General features: G+C 32.9%; 2 protein-coding genes across 4 annotated transcripts in view; both read left to right on the forward strand.

The window, feature by feature from the left end:
- On the forward strand, nucleotides 1-10,227 carry LOC111717404 (sideroflexin-1-like). Of its 3 annotated transcripts, none has more exons than XM_023492913.1 (10): nucleotides 1-621; nucleotides 742-913; nucleotides 1,950-2,015; nucleotides 3,685-3,787; nucleotides 4,744-4,806; nucleotides 6,054-6,150; nucleotides 6,620-6,699; nucleotides 7,989-8,107; nucleotides 8,908-9,016; nucleotides 9,408-10,227. In XM_023492913.1, exons 2-10 carry the CDS (start codon nucleotides 857-859, stop codon nucleotides 9,656-9,658), a joined length of 945 nt encoding a protein of 314 aa, XP_023348681.1. In that variant the 5' UTR covers nucleotides 1-621; nucleotides 742-856; the 3' UTR covers nucleotides 9,659-10,227. The 3 variants fall into 3 exon arrangements, with proteins under 3 accessions (XP_023348681.1, XP_023348688.1, XP_023348674.1); XM_023492920.1 differs by having other exon boundaries at nucleotides 749-913; XM_023492906.1 differs by lacking the exon at nucleotides 1-621 and having other exon boundaries at nucleotides 680-913.
- LOC111717466 (serine protease HTRA2, mitochondrial-like) overlaps nucleotides 10,227-20,737 on the forward strand; it is an 18,450-nt gene continuing 7,939 nt past the window's right edge. The window contains exons 1-10 of the mRNA XM_023492969.1: nucleotides 10,227-10,357; nucleotides 12,907-13,119; nucleotides 13,806-13,901; nucleotides 14,123-14,195; nucleotides 14,693-14,759; nucleotides 15,512-15,579; nucleotides 17,590-17,666; nucleotides 18,800-18,915; nucleotides 20,051-20,097; nucleotides 20,396-20,506. Coding sequence (XP_023348737.1) covers nucleotides 10,233-10,357; nucleotides 12,907-13,119; nucleotides 13,806-13,901; nucleotides 14,123-14,195; nucleotides 14,693-14,759; nucleotides 15,512-15,579; nucleotides 17,590-17,666; nucleotides 18,800-18,915; nucleotides 20,051-20,097; nucleotides 20,396-20,506 — 993 coding nt within the window. The 5' untranslated portion in view covers nucleotides 10,227-10,232. The remainder of the gene's footprint in view (nucleotides 10,358-12,906; nucleotides 13,120-13,805; nucleotides 13,902-14,122; nucleotides 14,196-14,692; nucleotides 14,760-15,511; nucleotides 15,580-17,589; nucleotides 17,667-18,799; nucleotides 18,916-20,050; nucleotides 20,098-20,395; nucleotides 20,507-20,737) is intronic.

Here is a 20,737-nt window from a genome sequence, read left to right on the forward strand (position 1 = left end):
TGTTGATGTTGATGTTGATGTTGATGTACAGGAGCTAATACTGCTGTGGTACTGTTCACTGATTATGGAAACCATGAAGAGGTTCTAGCTACACATCTCCTGCCTGCAAGGGATACAGTCTATCCTGGTCTACCAGCAGCAAGGGATACAGTCTACCCTAGTCTACCGCCAGCTATTCCTCCTCCTTTTAATCATTAATTCCTGGTGCTCAGTAACATCTTCTTAAACCTTTTCATAATTGACTATTGTGATTCTTTATTTACTTCTTAAAGCTCTACTACTTATTTAGCTATTTTTCTTATACTCCCCTTTTCATTACTTCCAACTGTTCAACTAACTTTCATACTTTCTTCATGTTGCTTCATTCAGATGCGTAAATTCGCTTCGTTTTATTGTATGTTAGAAGTCATCCAACGCTCCCGCACCCCACGGTCCCACCCCATCCCACAATTGACATTTCAAAAACATTATAAATTTTATTATATTGTGAATATGCAAACTTTATGCAATTGAATACCAAATAGTAAGGGAGTATTAATAATAAGCAGTTATCAAAAGGTTCACATGGCAAAGAGTAAAAGAAGCTTTAGTGTATTTAATCTGAGCTGGGAAGTTTAAATGGTGAATATCAGGATTAATGCTTGATCCACTCTTTTTCTCCTGATTAAATGGTTGTCCTCCTCTTGTTATTAATCTCCAGCTTAATTAACCGATCGGGATTAAGGATATACCATTCTAAAGTTTTCAGCTCTGATCAGTGTTCATTATATTCAAACGCGCTTTCCATGTGTCTGGAGAGATGTGAAGGTTATAAAAAAAGCAAAAGTAATTATTTTCTAAATTTTTATCAGATAATATGATAAATCTCGATCAGCCAAGATGGGATCAGAATTCGTACTGGGGCAGAGCTCAGGTATGTATTATTGTACTGAAGCACTGATATTGTAAATATAACTGTATCCTGCACATTAAACAGTACAAAGTACAGTGTACATGAAAATGTACAGTTTAAAGGGAATGTAAAGGATAAATGAAAGGGGTAAAGGCTGAAACCTAAGTATCGTACAGGATTTGATTAAGACCCATGAGAGTTCTATCTGATGTTCCTGTCTCGAGAAATTGATATAAAACTGTGTCAAATTTATACAAAAATCGGTATTTACTAAATTTTCTATAAAAATAGTAGGTTTAAACAGATCATTATCAGCAAATACGCAACTAATCTGAAAACGATGATATCTCAAAGGAGTCTAAGCAACTTAAGTTTGCTCCTATTATTATTTGAATTTGATAATTTTTCATTTTTAATAGATATAATTGATAATTATTATACATAATTTTGCGTAAAATTGACACGTGACAATAATACTGCGCTGCCGTTGGTGTGAGTTCTGGTCACGTGATACGGACGTATAAATAATTTTGCTTGTAATTATGTATAATTATTATCAAATCAAAAGTTCCCACGGTTATAATCGGGATCAAGTAAAAGAGATTATGATTATCCTAATCAAAATTTATAATATACATAATTATACGTAAAATTATTTATACGTCCGTATCACGAATACTGGTCACGTGATACACTACAGACGGAGACACGTGACAATAATACTGCACTGCCATTGGTGGGAGTTCTGGTCACGTGATACGGACGTATAGATAATTTTACAAATAATCAAAAGTTCCCGTAGTGAATATCGGGATCAAATTACAGGGATTTTGAGTATCCTACTCAAAAGTTCCCAACTCAGGCCACGTTCTATTTGCAACAAAATGACCGAATGACTCAGTTCTTAATTTTTCTGAAAATGATTTTTGTTATCGGACATTTTCTGTTTGTCTCTCACTGAGAAATTACTAGCAATTGAAAAGTGAAAATTGTGCTTAGATCATTAGATCTAAGACATTAAAATAAAGATTTAAGAAATGATAATTTAAATTTTTAGCATTTCTTCACAACTACCAATCCGTTGAATCTCTTTGCGACACCTTCACAACTACAGGCAGCTAAGGTAAGGAAACAAATTATTTACATTTTTTTATTTTATCTAGATTTTGTTAACATTTTTCATCCTTCGCAGAAAAAAACTGAGTAAAAATGTCAGATCAAAGTTTTCAACTTTTTTTTATATAAAATTGTAAAAATAGAAAAACAATTAAAACACTATTTTTTGGAAAGATATTAGCACACTAGTTTTATAAAAAAAAATATCCGTAAATGTATCGTATGTGCATGGACTTCTCCGAACCCTTTCTCCGCCACCGGTTCCTCTTTAAATCTTTAATGTACACCTTTTTCCATCGATATAAGTATCATTGTCACATATGATGCACATTTTTTTAATATACTGAGAGAAAATTATGCTATCCTTTAAACCATGATATTCAATTTGAATTTAAATTAATATATTTAGGAAACTATTGATTAATATAGGAATTTAATTAATATATTTAGGAAACTATTGATAAATATAAGAAATTAGATTAATATATTTAGGAAACTATTGAAAAATAATAGAATTTAGATTAATATATTTAGGAAACTATTGAAAATATAAGAATTTAGATTAAAATATTTAGGAAACTATTGAAAAATATAAGAATTTAGATTAATATATTTAGGAAACTATTGAAAAATAAAAGAATTTAGATTAATATATTTAGGAAACTATTGAAAAATATAAGAATTTAGATTAATATATTTAGGAAACTATTGAAAGATATAAGAATTCAGATTAATATATTTAGGAAACTATTGAAAAATATAAGAATTTAGATTAATATATATTTAGGAAACTATTGGAAAATAAAAGAATTTAGATTAATATATTTAGAAAACTATTGATAAATATAAGAATTCAAATTAATATATTTAGGAAACTATTGATAAATATTAGAATTTAAATTAATATATTTAGGAAACTATTGATCAATATAAGAATTCAAATTAATGTATTTAGGTAACTATTGATAAATATAAGAATTCAAATTAATATATTTAGGGAACTATTGATCAATATAAGAATTCAAATTAATATATTTAGGAAACTATTGATAAATATAAGAATTCAAATTAATATATTTAGGAAACTATTGATAAATATAAGAATTTAAATTAATATATTTAGGAAACTATTGATCAATATAAGAATTCAAATTAATATATTTGGGGAACTATTGATAAATATTAGAATTCAAATTATTTAGGGAACTATTGATCAATATAAGAATTCAAATTAATATATTTAGGAAACTGTTGATAAATATAAGAATTCAAATTAATATATTTAGGAAACTATTGATAAATATAAGAATTCAAATTAATATATTTAGGGAACTATTGATCAATATAAGAATTCAAATTAATATATTTAGGAAACTATTGATAAATATAAGAATTCAAATTAATATATTTAGGGAACTATTGATAAATATAAGAATTTAAATCAATATATTTAGGAAACTATTGATAAATATAAGAATTCAAATTAATTAAATTTAGGGAACTATTGATAAATATAAGAATTCAAAATGATATATTCAGGAAACTATTGATAAATATACGAATTCAAAATAATGTATTTAGGAAACTATTGATAAATATATGAATTCAAAATAATATATTTAGGAAACAATTGATAAATATATGAATTCAAAATAATATATTTATAATATATTTAGGAAACTATTGATAAATATAAGTCTGGAGAGAAAACTGATCTAACAGAAGATGAGATCTGGAGAGCTAAACATCTATATGATTCTGCATACCATCCGGATACAGGTTATCTATCTATAACTTTGCTGTTTGTTTGTATCCAAGGAACGTCAAAACGGTTGAACCAATCAGGCTTAAACTTGTGGTATCTTGCATGATCCCAGGGAAGGTTTATGAATGCTCAGAGTTACAAAAAGTTGTATCCAAAACCTATGAATATTGTGAAATCTTAAAAGTGTGCGAAAAAAATATTTGAAAATGCGCAAAAATTTGTTATGTACAAAGAGAAGATGCTCACAGATATTAAGAATTAGAGAGGATGGGTACGAAGCGCCCTAAAAGCCTTGTACACTAAACTACCGGACCCAGATTACTGGGAAATATGAAGACCGACATATATAAAAACTTATTTGTATCTGTTTTAGGGTTTAAATAGTTTACCACACAGTCTGAAAACCAACTTATTAAGTGAATGGGTTGATTGTGTACAGTCAAATATAGTACGTAAACGGTCATGGTTGGCAGTTAACCCCCCCCCCCCCTCCAAATAGACCACTCCTGCCAAACGGACTATTGTTTATATAAAGTGTAAATTTTTATCTATATATATTATGCATACCCCATTGAAACCTAGTGTGCTGGAATTTAAAAACGTGGTTTACAGCTAGTCTAGATACTTAAAAGTACATGCATTTGTAAACACTTAACAGTAAAGTAAACCTCAATTAAAAAATTAACGCTCTCTGCGGAGGTGTGTATCGCTTTCCGTAAGTGTTTTTGAACCATCCATTTGTTTATCTCCTATGGTATCCATGCTTTTCTGGCATACAGTATACACACTGAATCTTAACAAAATTTAGGCGGGATTCGGACCACCCTGTTTTCATTGTATTACAACCTACTGGTTGTACTTTGTCTCTAGGTTGATTGTTCATAATAATAATTGATGCTTATCCATTATTTTATTTGTATTTTTTTATGATTTTAAATTGTTTGTTTTTTTAAATCATTTTTTTGTCAAGGAGAACTTATGTTCCTGCCAGGCAGAATGGCTGCCCAAGTTCCCTGTAATATGCTGGTCACAGGTAATTATCTTACCAAATGGAAACTAAGCGTGTGTATAAGGTTCAAGTCCATACTCCTAAATATAAGATATTGGATGTTAAGGTTACCCTTCAATGGATGAGGCTTTTATGACTCTTTAGATATAGCGTTGGAGGTTGAATAATTGATTACTGCTATTGATACAGTCTTTTAATGACATATTAAATTGTTTGACAAAATAATAAACAAGTTAACAGCTTCATGAACCTAAGTAAAAAGACTGACCAAAGTCCGTACAATCGTCTCGTAAGTTTCCACATATAATGTTAGGAAATTAGGAAAACTGTCCACATCTAATGTTAGGAAGTTTGGGAGTATTATCTACATATAATGTTAGGAAATTAGGAAAACGTCCACATCTAATGTTAGGAAGTTTGGGAGTATTATCCACATATAATGTTAGGAAAACTGTCCACATCTAATGTTAGGAAGTTTGGGAGTATTATCTACATATAATGTTAGGAAATTAGGAAAACTGTCCACATCTAATGTTAGGGAAGTTTGGAGATTATCCACATATAATGTTAGGAAATTAGGAAAACTATTCACATCTAATGTTAGGGAAGTTTGGAGATTATCCACATATAATGTTAGGAAATTTGGAAAACTGTCAAAATCTAATGTTAGGGAAGTTTGGAGATTATCCACATATAATGTTAGGAAATTTGGAAAACTTTCCACATCTAATGTTAGGAAGTTTGGAAATCATCCACATATAATGTTAGGAAATTAGGAAAACTGTCCAAATCTAATATTAGGAAATTTGGAGTAGGATCCACATATAATGTTAGGAAATTAGGAAAACTGTCCACATCTAATGTTAGGAAGCTTGGAATATTATCTACATAAGGAAATTAGGAGAACTGTCCACATCTAATAATAGGAAGCTTGGAGTATTATCCACACATAATGTTAGGAAATTAGGAAAACTGTCCACATCTAATATTAGGAAGCTTGGAGTATTATCCACATATAATGTTAGGAAATTAGGAAAACTGTCCACATCTAATATTAGAAAGCTTGGAGTATTATCTACATCAGATGTTTGGAAGGTTGAAAATGCTGTGAAAGAACTTAAAAATCTATGAGTAGCTTTCAGGATAGCTGGGTCGCCATTTTTTAATTTCTAATTCAAATCTAGTGTTCAGTTTGAATCACAAATGGCACTTTTTAATAAAATACGCAACTGGAAATGATTTGATAATCTCTTGATAGCTATATTTTGCAGGTTGTATGATGACATTTTACAAGACAACACCAGCAGTCGTCTTCTGGCAGTGGTTCAATCAGTCATTCAATGCTGTTGTTAACTATACTAACAGAAGGTTTTGTGTTTTTTTTCTTAATGGTTTCTTAAACTCCATTTAAATTCTTTTAAAGGGGTTGGAGACGTAATTTCAAGTGATCCTCCATTTACAGAGTACCATGTTGGATTCACATTGATACCTTTGTCTTGATTGTAGAATAAATGCAAAGTTTCCGAATTTTAAAAATATTTTAGACACGTTTTGAAATTCAAATGAAAATGACGTTTTTTCTGTGATTCTTGGAAATTTACCAATTTTTTATAGTTAACCCCGATGGCGGTCTGGGCTCTCCAAGACGGGGGGGAGGGGGTTCAGATCCTTCTCTTATCTTTATATATGTATAACACCTTGTTTACAAACTTTTTACAAATTAGAATATTGTGGATTCAATACAAAAGCGTCAGTTTTGAGTTTAATTGTTTTTCTTAATTAGTTACGGGGGTTTTGAAAAGTTGGGAAATTAATGATTTTATTTTCTGTGTTTTAGTGGTGACTCCCCTATACCAATGTCTACGCTTGGAACCAGCTATGCTGCTGCTACAGGAGGGGCACTAGGAACAGCTTTAGGTAACTATCCACCCTACTCACTATGCTGCTGCTACAGGAGGAGCACTATGAACAGCTCCAGGTAACTATCCACTCTACTCACTATACAACTGCTACAGGGGGAGCACTAGGAACAGCTCTAGGTAACTATCCACTCTACTCACTATACAGCTGCTACAGGGGGAGCACTAGGAACAGCTCTAGGTAACTATCTACTCTACTCACTATACAGCAGCTACAGGAGGAGCACTAGGAACAGCTCTAGGTAACTATCCACTCTACTCACTATACAACTGCTACAGGAGGAGCACTAGGAACAGCTCTAGGTAACTGTCCACCCTACTCACTGTACAACTGCTTTGCTACAGGGGGAGCACTAGGAACAGCTCTAGGTAACTATACACCCTACTCACTATGCAGCTCCTACTGGAGGAGCACTAGGAACAGCTCTAGGTAACTATCCACCCTACTCACTATGCAGCTCCTACAGGAGGAGCACTAGGAAGAGCTCTAGGTAACTATCCACCCTACTCACTATGCAGCTGCTACAGGAGGAGCACTAGGAACAGCTCTAGGTAACTATCCACCCTACTCACTATACAACTGCTTTGCTACAGGGGGAGCAGTAGGAACAGCTCTAGATAACTATACACCCTACTCACTATGCAGCTCCTACAGGAGGAGCACTAGGAACAGCTTTAGGTAACTATCCATCCTACTCACTATGCAGCTGCTACAGGAGGAGCACTAGGAACAGCTCTAGGTAACTATCGATCCTACTAGCTATGCAGCTGCTACAGGAGGAGCACTAGGAACAGCTCTAGGTAACTATTCATCCTACTAGCTATGCAGCTGCTACAGGAGGAGCACTAGGAACAGCTCTAGGTAACTATCCACCCTACTCACTATGCAGCAGCTACAGGAGGAGCACTAGGAACAGCTCTAGGTAACTATCCACCCTACTAGCTATGCAGCTGCTACAGGAGGAGCACTAAGAACAGCTCTAGGTAACTATACACCCTACTCACATTGCAGCTGCTACAGGAGGAGCACTAGGAACAGCTCTAGGTAACTATACACCCTACTCACATTGCAGCTCCTACAGGAGGTGAACTAGGAACAGCTCTAGGTAACTATCCACCCTACTCACTATGCAGCTGCTACAGGGCGAGCACTAGGAAGAGCTCTTGGTATCTTTCCTCCCTACTTACTATACAGCTGCTACTTTTGTCGCTTGAAACTGAATATTTAAGATCAAAATATCAGAAAAAGCTTCGTTAATGTTTTCTTATTAACATGCAGATGTTCAGGTTTAAATGCTATGGTGAAGTCTCTACCCCCGTTGGCTGGACGACTTGTGCCTTTTGCTGCGGTTGCAGCTGCCAATTGCATCAATATACCGCTCATGCGCAGATCTGAACTTCAACAGGTTCTTTTTTTATGGACAAATTACTGTAATTTAAGGATATTACTTGCCATGGACATTGTTATGGTTATCTTCTGACTTATTTGTTGTTGGTATTGGTTGTTATGGTTATTGTTAAGGTTTATAGTTTTTTGTTTTTTTCTTGTTTTGAATACGATTATGGTTGTTGGTTTTGGCTTTGTTATAGTTACTGTTAAGGTTTATAGTTATTATTTTTTATTGTTATGAATATGATTATGGTTTTGCTATAGTTATTGTTTTTTTTATTGTTAATTATGGTTGTTGGTTTTGGTTTTGTTATGGTCATTGTTAAGGTTTATAGTTATTGTTTTTCATTGTTATGAATACGATTATGGTTGTTTGTTTTGGTTTTGTTATGGTTACTGTTAAGGTTTATAGTTATTGTTTTTTATTGTTATGAATATGATTATGGTTTTGTTTTAGTTACTGTTAAGGTTTATAGTTATTGTTTAGCACTGGATAAAGTTATGTTTATCTTCAGTAGGAACTTCTATATATATATATATATATATATAAAGTAGTAATCTCTGTTTGTTTGTTTGTACGTCCGATCATAACTAAGAAACCCCTTAACCGATTTGAATAGGTTGACTCAAAAAACAAAAACCTGATTTTCAGGCAAAGCTGGGTCTCAAGTTAGTTGTTAATATTATTCTTGAAAGTTTTATTTTATTATTTTTAATTTTGACTTTTTTTATTATTTTTTTATTATTATTTTTTGCTGACATTTTTTTTCTTGTTTATTAATATCATTATTTGTATTTGTATTTGTATTGTATAAGGGAATCATGTTGACTACAGAGGATGGAGTAAAGGTGGGAGAATCTAAGATCGCTGCCAGGGAAGGGATTTCTCAAGTTGTTCTCAGTAGGATTGGAATGGCGTCTCCAGGTAGGATTTCTTAAGGGTATTTTTTTCTGTTGAAAAATCGCACCCCGCCCCTTCTCTTTGAAAATCGTTTGATTTCTTGTGTATTTTAAGGGTAAATGGGGCAAACAAATGATTTTAAGGGGAAGATAAAAAATTTGGGAGGGGGGGGGAAGGTGTATTAGAAGTGGGAAAAGCTGACAAAAATCCTTATTTTTTCCCTAAGGAGAGAGGAGTAATTCTTTTAGTTATCTACACCCAGATTTCACACTTGAAAGCATGCTTTATAAAAAGTCCCTAGCAGTTAGCATTGGGGTTTATAAAGCCGAATCAGTGGACCAATAATAAACAAATTAATTCGGTAGAACTCAGGCCACACCTCCATTAAATAGACCATGATGAGTTAACTGACTAGGTATGATTCTGATCCCCCTGGTGATGAACAAGCTGGAGCAGAAGGGAACCTTCAAGAGGATGCCGTGGTTGGGTGCTCCGCTCCAAATCGGTCTCTTGGGGGTCATTTTAACCTTCGCTACACCAATGTGCTGCGCTATCTTCAAGCAGCAGGCCTCCATCAGCGCGTCGTCGGTAGAGCCTGAGATCCAGGAGAAACTGAGAAGTTTATCCAACCCACCAGCTCTCCTCTACTATAATAAGGGTCTCTAAGGAGTTCTACAAAGTCCGGTTGAACTGGTATCAACCTGCGTCCTGCATGTGCATCATTTTTAACATTGCGTTCTTTTATCAAAAAGGCCTTCTTTAAAACTGCTTAAAACGGGACCAGCCATGAAAATGTTTAGTCAAATAAGTAATACGAAATTCCAGTCTAATGTAATGAATATTCCCACTGCCATAAAGACGGGATTCTAGGCTCGTAGAGGTTGGATAAAATCTATAAATGCATTGAAAAATTATGTTCAAAATATTTTACATGGTTTTACAAATCTGAGTTTATTTAGATAAATGTGATAGATATTAAATTTACTGAGCTTAGCTTATATATGTGATTCTACCTGGATGTAGTTCAAGAGATCCTAGATCCTAGAAGATAAATTTTATTGTAATCAACCTTGCATCTCATAGAACAATTTAAAACTTATGACTTTATTTTTTATAAAAATAGTTGTTCATTAATTATTATAATGATCTGTAACTTCTTTAGCAGCGTTAAAGTTACTTTTGTTAGAAAATCCTAATAAATCTGCTAAAACTAGTTTTTGTTCCGTATTTTCAGATTAAAATGTTACCAAAGTCTGCCAAACTGTTGGCAATGCCGTTACGATCTTTCGGTCAGCGTTCAGTAGTAAGCAGAAGTAGCTCGGTCAGCTGGAGATGCAAAACTGAATATATTTCGCTGAAAATGGGGTTCGAGTTTATATCATTTTAACCAGCCAAGAGAAATCAATTTAGTATTCTGACGGTAGTGTTTGACGTTGGAGGAAACCTACAGCCGCCATGAGCCTCCCAGATTTGCTATATAGGAACGAGCCTCCGCTATGCAGTAAAATGTCATACTAATAATTCTAGGCGCGGATACCTTATGCCTTAAAATTCCAAGTAGAATGCTTATGTAAAATGATTTCAGAAAATTTTTAAAATTTCACACCCCTAATCGATATAAAAGTTTATTTTTCTTAAATTAGAAATCCTCGACCTAATTTACTTGCTATCCTTTGTCTGTATTTTTCTTGCCTGAGCTGCCTGATTGACACATGTGAAAGTACAGAGCAAATAGCTTTACTAAAAAGTGATCAATGCAATTTTCAAGTAAAATGGGTCGGTTTGTACTCCACATTGGCTGTGTCTCATGGTTATTGGGCTACTTAAAGTCATAAATTGAGTTTAAAAGTCGACTTCCTATTCCAGCGTTTTCTGGTTATCACTGTAATATCTTCCTTTTTGTGTGATTGATTTATGGATTAACTTTTATTTCTATATGCATCAAAAGGCGAGCATCTTTAATGTACCTTTTTGTGTAAAAAAAACTTTTAGTACAGTGAATCCCTGATATACAGAGCGTCCCTAATCATATCGGATTATCACCAAGCTTTAACGCCAAAATACGCACATAATACTAAAAATAAATTCTGCATGCAAATTTGTTTATTTAGCCTTACAGAATTTTTCTAAGAATTCTGGTTTGTCCCGAAAATCACAATTAAGAGCTGAAAACGATCAAATATGATGTGGAACACCCTGTATGAATACATAGCAAGAGTATGTATTCTCAACATATTTAAGATCAAATACCGTGGAAAAGCGAGTTTACAATATCAATTGCTGTCCTGCATTGTTCAAAGCTATTAATCTACCTTGAATTAAAAATACAAAGCAGTTTTTTAGAATTATCAAAAAACTTATCACTCTACAATGATATTTGGATATATTTTCACAAATCGTATTCGATCAACCCTTTGAAGCTGCGAACATCTTAGCAGTTTTCTTTTTGTGCAGATCAATGATCAACAGCTTTTTTAATAAGACGACATTTCCTGCGCTTTTGCTATTTGAGATTGGCTGTTTAAGATTTGTACTGCCTATAGCTAAGGCTCGGTGTTGCAAAGCAAATCTGAGAGGCTCATGGCGGAGGGGGGTTCCCTCCCTAGTTTGACGGGTTTATGATAATCAGCCACTAATTTGAAAATAGGAGTAAAATCAGTGTAAATTCTGTGTATACCTCTTTTTGTCTGAAATTGCAAAATAGTGAACAGATTGTACTCAATTTAATTGTTATATTAAGACTCATAAACGTAATTCTGATTTTTAAAACTAATATTAATTAACATTGAGCCACGTCTGGAATTCACAGGCTTCTACAGAAACCATGATTAGTTTATTTTCATTTTATTGACGTAAAACTCATTCAATTTAAGTTCACGGTTTTTAATTAAAAACAATCCTTGCAAATCAGAAAGAAATATAAAAAGTTATTTAATCCTAATTTAGCAAAAAAAAAAATATGTGTGCTTCAACTATTTTTCGTCCGGACCACACCTATTCTTCGTCCGGACCACACCTATTCTTCGTCCGGACCACACCTATTCTTCGTCTGGACCACACCTACTCTTCGTCCGGACCACACCTACTCTTCGCCCGGACCACACCTATTCTTCGTACGGACCACACCTATTCTTCGTACGGACCAAACCTATTCTTCGTCCGGACCACACCTATTCTTCGTCCGGACCCCACTTATTCTTCTTACGGATAACACCTAGTTTTCGTCCGGACCACATTTATTCTTCGTCCGGACCACACCTATTCTTCGTCTGGACCACACCTATTCTTCGTCCGGGCCACACCTATTCTTCGTCCGGACCACACCTATTCCTTGTCCGGACCACACCTATTCTTCGTCCGGACCACACCTATTCTTCGTCCGGACCACACCTATTCTTCGTCCGGACCACACCTATTCTTTGTCCGGACCACACCTATTCTTCGTCCGGACCACACCTATTCTTAGTCCGGACCACACCTATTCTTCGGATGGGCGGATTTTTGGTAATGTCAATTTGGCAATGACAATTTGGTAATGACAATTTGGTAATGACAATTTGGTAAGGTGACAATTTGGTAACGTCAATTTGGTAATGACAATTTGGTAAGCTCACAAAAGTGACAATTTGGTAATGACAAATTGGTAACAACAAAAAAGTGACACTCGGGAAGTTGATATTTTTAATTGTGGGTTCTCTATAAAAGTGAAATTGAGACAATGAAGAAAAGTGTCAGAATTTTCAGATAGAAAATTCCTTCATCATTCCTTTCTCATTTTTACTAGAGCAAGGGTTTCAAGGGAACCTTTGTGATTCGAACATTCCACTCTTTTTAATGGAGGGTCGCTTGGAATAACATCTACCATCCCTTGAAGCACTAATCTGTAATTTTGATTATTTAATATATTTACCTAGACGGACACCTCGGGGAACAGATTCTTCGGACAAGAACCTCTGTAGAACTGAGGTGGAGGAGAAGGAGGAGGGTTCGGATAAAAAAGAAGAATCTGGACGTCGTCTTCATCCTGAAATTTTATACGGATTTTCCGTCCTCTCAATAGCCGGGGTATGGTCCGCACAGAACTACTCAAAATCAGAGCCAGCTGACGAACCTGGAAGGTTCAGCAGGTGTACATTTTTTTAGTAAAGTTTTAGCTTTTAAATGTTTATAAGACGCCATTTTACATCGTGCATTGAAAACCTGAAGATTTCAAGGATTTTTAGATTTATGTGATGGATATCAAACTAGAATTAAATCGATATTTTTCCGAACTAACATAATTGATTCTGACCAGCCATATCCCTTCCCAGAAGTCATGTGAAGTTGTCCCTCCCAAAAAAAGATTGGGAGAAAAAAGATTGGGAGAAAAAAGATTGGGAGAAAAAAGATCCTGTTCTATGCTAGACGTTTATTGAATACAACCAAACAATAGACAGCCAAGCCAATTATACAGGGTTACCCACAAGAGATGAGACTCCAGCGAATGTACGGAATTTAGTTAAACCTTTTTCATTTATTGAATGCTTCCTTGATCTTTGAGCTTTTTGCTTTTTTCAAAAAATTGTTTTTTATTTATGGTAATGCTATATTTAAGAACAAGAATTAAGTTTAACATTTAGTAAGTTAGAGTTTAAAGTGTTTCAGGTCGTGATCAAATTCTCATTCTTTGTGGGTAACCCTGTATATTTAGAAGGAAGGGAAGAATATTCTAATAGTACAATTTTCCACTCGCCCCTTTCATTATCTTTTATGTTTACAAGATAACAATATCTTGATCATTTCTGTTACATGGAAAATAAATTTGGTATTCCAGGTTTGGTGTTCGAGCCGCAGAGCCAATAGACAAAGAAAAGACTGGGGAGAAGGAGGCAGAGTCAAATACAAGCAGTAAACACGACAATCGGACCAGGGAAATTTTGTCAAATCAATCTCTTAGTTTTACAACTCGAAATTTCGTTGAATCATTACAAATCATAATACCAGGCTACAATTCTAAAATTATCTTGAAACTGTAGAATTGACGTAGGACAGTCCTAGAAGTCTGATTTCATTACATTTGATTTTATACTAGTTACACAAGGATGACGTTTTTGAGATTTTGTTTCATTTTAGATTTTAACAAAATAATAGGAGACAGAGATTTAATTTTATTGCCGACGTTGTAGCAGAAACTGCCCCAGCTCTGGTTTATATAGAAATTAAGGTTAGTTTCCTTTTTTAAAATTATATTTGTATTCGTTATCTTGAATAATTATGTTCATTGTATACTTCTATTTCTCAAATATTTGTAGATAATGTATTTTGTACATTGTGTTTTCCTAGTAATTTTTACTACAACAATATTACTATTACAATATTATACCGTGGTAAGCGATTATATCACTACAATAAAGACGACTTTTTTTTATAAAATTTTTGATTGTTAACAAGATTTTTTGGTATTACAAGTTTACAAGTAATCAAAGAGTAGCTTTTTTGATTGATAAATTCTCTTGACTTCTATATCTTTGTATATCCCTGCTGTTTAAAAGCTTAATTTAAATCAAAATTTAATTTTAAAGTCGTCTTCATTGTATTGATAAAATCGCCTACCACTGTATTAAGTTGCTTCATTGCTAAGTTGTCACTTTCTTTACTATATCCAAATGTTAGAGCATTCCCTTTTAAGTTATGAATATTGCAAATAACTTTTGAATTAAGGATACTTCCCATAGAGACTACTTCACCGGCCAACCGGTAACTTCATCTAATGGATCAGGATTCATAGGTTAGCAAACAAAAATTCAATTTTCTTAAAATTATCGGGTATTTTATGGGTTAGGGGGGGGGGGGGGGTGGCTGATTTTTGTCACAATCTTCCTTTCAAATGCAAATGTTAAGATGAGAATGGAGAAGTTGAATGTATTCTGATAATTTTTTTATTAACAAACATTGTATCAATTGTATCTTGAATTGATTTAAATTGATTTCAATTTATAATTACTTTTCCTATTCATATATTGTTCCATGAATGGATTCTGAAAACCCACTATATTGCGTACAATTAAGAGGTTATACTGTACATAGGTTACATAGGATACGTATAATTGTGAGAAAAAAAACATATACTCTATAACCTTTGTACAAGAAATTACAACATATCAGAGGACAATCTAGATATTAAATAAGATTCTAACAATCTTTAATAAAAAATCAAGTATTTGTTTGGTCTCTGATTCGTGTATAAAGTTACATATTTTTCCGTCGGATTTTGTAACGTCACCACAAAATTACAACGCCTTAGACTCCTTAGACACTTCTCCAAAAAAAAATTCTTAAGTGGCCTAGCCTTATTTGACTTTAATAAGAGGTTTATAGTGAAAACTCAATATTGCAGAGTTTGGCCAATGTTCATGGACAAGGGCTTAATGAAAATCTTTCAATATTTCCATTGTGTGCTATTTTTTAATATAATTTTGCTTCTTTTTTTAAATCTTAAAAATCCCCAAACATATAGAATAATAAAAATAATTTTTAAAGTTAAACCTGACGGACTTATTCTTACAAATGCTCATGTTGTGATCAACAAGCCTAGGGCATCAATTCAGGTAAGCACATTTACGGATACCATTTAACATATTATACAATTACAATTAATATATAAATATGTACAATTACATTTAATATATAAATATATATACAATTACATTTATATTAATATATGAACAATTACATTTAATATATGAATATGTACAATTACATTTAATATATAAATATATGAACAATTACATTTAATATATGAATATGTACAATTATATTTAATATATAAATATATGTACAATTACATTTAATATATAAATATGTACAATTACATTTAATATATAAATATATGTACAATTACATTTAATATACAAATATGTACAATCACATGTAATATATAAATATATATACAATTAAATTTAATATATGAATATGTACAATTACATTTAATATATAAATATATGAACAATTACATTTAATATATGAATATGTACAATTACATGTAATATATAGATATATGTACAAATACATTTAATATGTAAATATATGTACAATTACATTTAATATATGAATATGTACAATTACATTTAATATATGAATATGTACAATTATATTTAATATATAAATAATAAATATGCACAATTACATTTAATATATGTACAATTATTCAATACATGTAATACCATACCAGCCAGCACTTCCCGTCATTATTTATATCTTGTAAAGAAATTGCATTTGTTGTCAAAATTACATACGAGAAAGTTATTTTCTAGTCGAAAGAAACAAAAAATCTGTGGTGGATATAATTTACCCAAGTGAAACAATTTTAATGGAGAGACTTGCTAGGTAACGTAATTGAACCAAGAGTGCAGTATTATAGAGAGAAATTTAAAATTCATTTGAGACGTTTTACTGTGTATTACTATTATTTTTAAGAAATAAAGCGTTAATTTGGTTGTATTTTACTAGAAGGGATGGTCCGTAGAACAAAAGTTGTGTACAATTATTTAATACAAGCACAAAACTTTCATTAAATAATTTTTTGTTTCTCAAAAGAAATTATCGATGAAAGTCATGGTAGAATCGATTATTTTATTATCAATACCTCTTCTCTTTCTATAGATTTATTTGCGGATTTCTTCAAATGTCGTCTTTTGATTGAAATAAAAAACTTGCCACAGCACTTCAAGCTGAGTTAAAATGAATTATTTTCAATGACCCGATTGTAAAAAATCTTTTTTTTCGCGGACAATCATTTCACAAACGAAATTAAGCTCCTGGAAAGTATGGTTAAATAGAGACTGCTGACTTTTTGTTGACACTGACTTTGGATGTGCGGATCTACAGGATAATTTAAGATTAAACCTTGGATGCACAATGGCTGGAATGCCTTAGCCCCAAGTTTAAAATTCTGCGCCTTTGCATTTTTCGTGATACAGGGTGTCCCAATAAACATAGGAATTCAGTGACGAAGTCGAAATCGTCTTTTTAAAAATTCTTTAATTTAGTCTAGTGATACCTACTGAGAAAGCTGTAATCTGTAATGTAATATTTTCGTCTGCTATTGTTTACAATTTTTATGTTTATGTTTTAACGGCATACAGTTGTACTTAGTAAAACAAGAAAACTACAGTATAAAAACAGAGTAAACTTGTCCGTCTTCACTGTTCATCTTGCAGAGACATCATAGCCATATCTTTACAGCAATTTACCGTTTTCATAAAATAAACTCTAGCAGACATAATAATATAATGTCTATTGAAATCAGGTATTGCAATGCTAATTAATAATAAAGACGATATCGAATTCGTCACTGAATTCCCATGTTTATTGGGACAACCTGTATATGATGTACACATAATATTATTATTAACAATCAACCTACATACAATGTACCATGACCTGTAGGCTATAATATAATGAAATCAGGGTTGATCTCCGCCATTTGCCCCGGTCTTATCTATCTATTGGATCATACCTAACCTGATTCTTAGAAATCAGAAATGAAGAGAAAGGGACTAGGTTGTATTTTGTATTATTTCAAATTTGAAAAATCTTGCGAGAATTATATATTTTAGGTTAGGTTACAGAGTGGTGAAGTGTTTGCCGGTGTTGTAGAGGATGTTGATGTTAGATCTGATCTTGCAACCATCAGGTAAATTCAAGATTTAGGATTCATTGATTCACCGATTCACCGATTCACCAATCCACCGATTCACAGATTCACCGATTCACCGATCTACAAATTCTCAAATTCACCGACTCACCGATTCACCAACTTACTGACTCACCAACTCACTGACTCACTGACTCACTGACTCACCGACTCACCGACTCACCGAATCACCGAATCACCGAATCACCAAATCACCAAATCACCGAATCACCGAATCACCGAATCACCGAATCACCGAATCACCGATTCACCGAATCACCGAATCACCAGATCACCAGATCACCGGATCACTGGGATCACTGGGATCACCGGGATCACCGGGATCACTAAGTCACTAACTCACTAACTCATTGGTTCACTAGTTCACTGGATCACTGATGTACTGATGTACTGATGTATAATAAGACTAGGTGTATAAAAGATGCCATGTAGAAACCTACCTGTAATAATACTAGGTGTATCTAAACCTTATATCTAGGATACCATGTGGAAACCTTCCTGTAATAAGACTAGTTGTATCTAAACCTTGTATCTAGGATACCATGTGGAAACCTGCCTGTAATAAGACTAGGTGTATCTAAACCTTATATCTAGGATACCATGTGGAAACCTACCTATAATAAGATTAGGTGTATATAAACCTTATATCTAGGATACCACGTGGAAACCTGCCTATAATAAGACTAGGAGTATCTAAACCTTATCTAGGATACCATGTGGAAACCGACCTATGATAAGACTAGGTGTATATAAACCTTATATCTAGGATACCATGTGGAAACCTACCTATAATAAGACTAGGCGTATATAAACCTTATCTATGATACCATGTGGAAACCTACCTATAATAAGACAAGGTGTAAATAAACCTTATATCTAGGATACCATGTGGAAACCTACCTATAATAAGACTAGGTGTATATAAACCTTATATCTAGGATACCATGTGGAAACCTACCTATAATAAGACTAGGGGTATATAAACCTTATATCTAGGATACCATGTGGAAACCTGCTTGTAATAAGACTAGGTGTATATAAACCTTATATCTAGAATACCATGTGGAAACCTGCCTATAATAAGACTAGGCGTATCTAAACCTTATATCTAGGATACCATGTGGAAACCTGCCTGTAATGAGATTAGGTGTATCTAAAGACCTAAAACCTGGAGAGTTTGTTGTTGCGATGGGATCTCCTCTTTCTCTCTCTAATACAATTACTACAGGTGATCAATTAGCCCATTCAAAGATTTTCCCATTATTATTTTTTTTATTTCATACACATAAGGGTACAATATGATGAAATATGGGATATTTTAAATTTATGACTACAAAACATTTATATATACTATAGATATGATATACAAAATAAAAACTAGTCACAACAGAGATGATTAATAATCCCTTCCGAAACCAGGATCTTACAGATAACAGTTTCTTTAAAAAAGAAATTTTCCAATACTTTTCATCAGAAACTTCTACAAAAATTAAATTATTTTTTTATATTATTATTATTATAATTAACATTCAACCTACAGACAAAGTACAACGATCACTCGGATTCTTGCCAAGAGTTGTTATTGAATTGTTCTGAACAGCATTCGAAAGCAATTGGATAGCGATTATGTTACTCTTTTTTTAATCTATGAAAGAAGGAAACATATCGCGAACAGAATAAAGTCTTTAAGTGGAGGTTTTCCAAAATTGGTTCAATAAAATATCTATGAGTTTTCTAGGTAGGTTAATTAAACTTTATCGGCCGTATTCCATGATAAATATAATCTAATATTCAAGACCAAAAAGAAACAAAGATATTGAGTCGTCTACAATCCTAATATTGGTTTACATATAACGAATAAAAACAAGAATACTTCCATCTTTTCAACAAAAAATATGTTTTATTTCCGCGTAAAGGGACTGTCAACGTTTTTCAACTGATTTTCAATATTAAAATTGGATGCCTGATCCAAAATTTTGAATTGTGATTTCTGTATACAAGAGGACACTAGTACACAGTTAATTGTGAGAATTCAACACTAGGTAGTTAGAAAAACGTCTTCCTTAATGTTACTTTAAAAATGGTTAAAAGTTTATCTTTTGTGAATCTGTTAAGGTACTCTAAATATGGAGTGACACTTGAAATAACACCAACAGTCCACTTTAATGAAGCAAAGTTTACAGTAGTAGGAAATTATTTTTTAAAAATTCTGTGAGAATTTTAAGTATTTATATCTGACGAGCAACTTATCAAATGGAGAGTCACTCGAAATTACGTGAACAAACTCTTTAATTTTCATTATCTAACAACAACAAAGATCAAATAAAAAAAGGTTTTACAATAATCATTTAATTTGTTTCCAGGAATAGTGTCTAATGTCGCCAGACCTCCGATAGAACTCGGCCTAGAGGTAACATTCTAAAATCATAAATCTGGAGGACTATTTCGAATTTAAGATTTGGAATCTTAAAACATAGAATTAATCTGGAGGACTAATTCGAATTTAAGATTTGGAATCTTTAAACATAGAATAAATCGGGAGGACTATTTCGATTTTAAGGTTTGAAATCTTTTAATAATGAATAAATTTGAAGGAGTATTTCGTAATAAAGATTTAGAATCTTTGAACAATGAATAAATTTGGAGGACTATTTCGTATTTAAGATTTGGAATCTTTAAACAATGAATATATTTATATCTTGGTTTAGGGCCGAGATGTGCCTGATTATATTCAAACTGATGCTGCCATCACATTTGGAAACTCAGGAGGACCTCTTATTAACCTTGACGGAGAAGCCATCGGTATCAACAGTATGAAGGTTAACATTCATTTAAACATATGTTTTACAAATTTATCTTAACCCTATTTGGACTGGGGGGGGGGGGGACAAAATTCTGCCTAACGTTTTTTTTGCGATAAATCAAAAAGTATTGAGCGAGGAGGCTCAAATATTTTGGCTTTTCTAATAAACCCATGCCCCTCACTTAAGCCTAAAAGCTTGGCTTTTATACCTTCTGCCTGAGTCCTGAGGCATATTGCCTAAATGCCT

This window comes from Eurytemora carolleeae, unplaced genomic scaffold, assembly GCF_000591075.1.
Source record: "Eurytemora carolleeae unplaced genomic scaffold, Eaff_2.0 scaffold177, whole genome shotgun sequence".
In the NCBI taxonomy this organism is placed as follows: Eukaryota; Metazoa; Arthropoda; class Copepoda; order Calanoida; family Temoridae; genus Eurytemora; species Eurytemora carolleeae.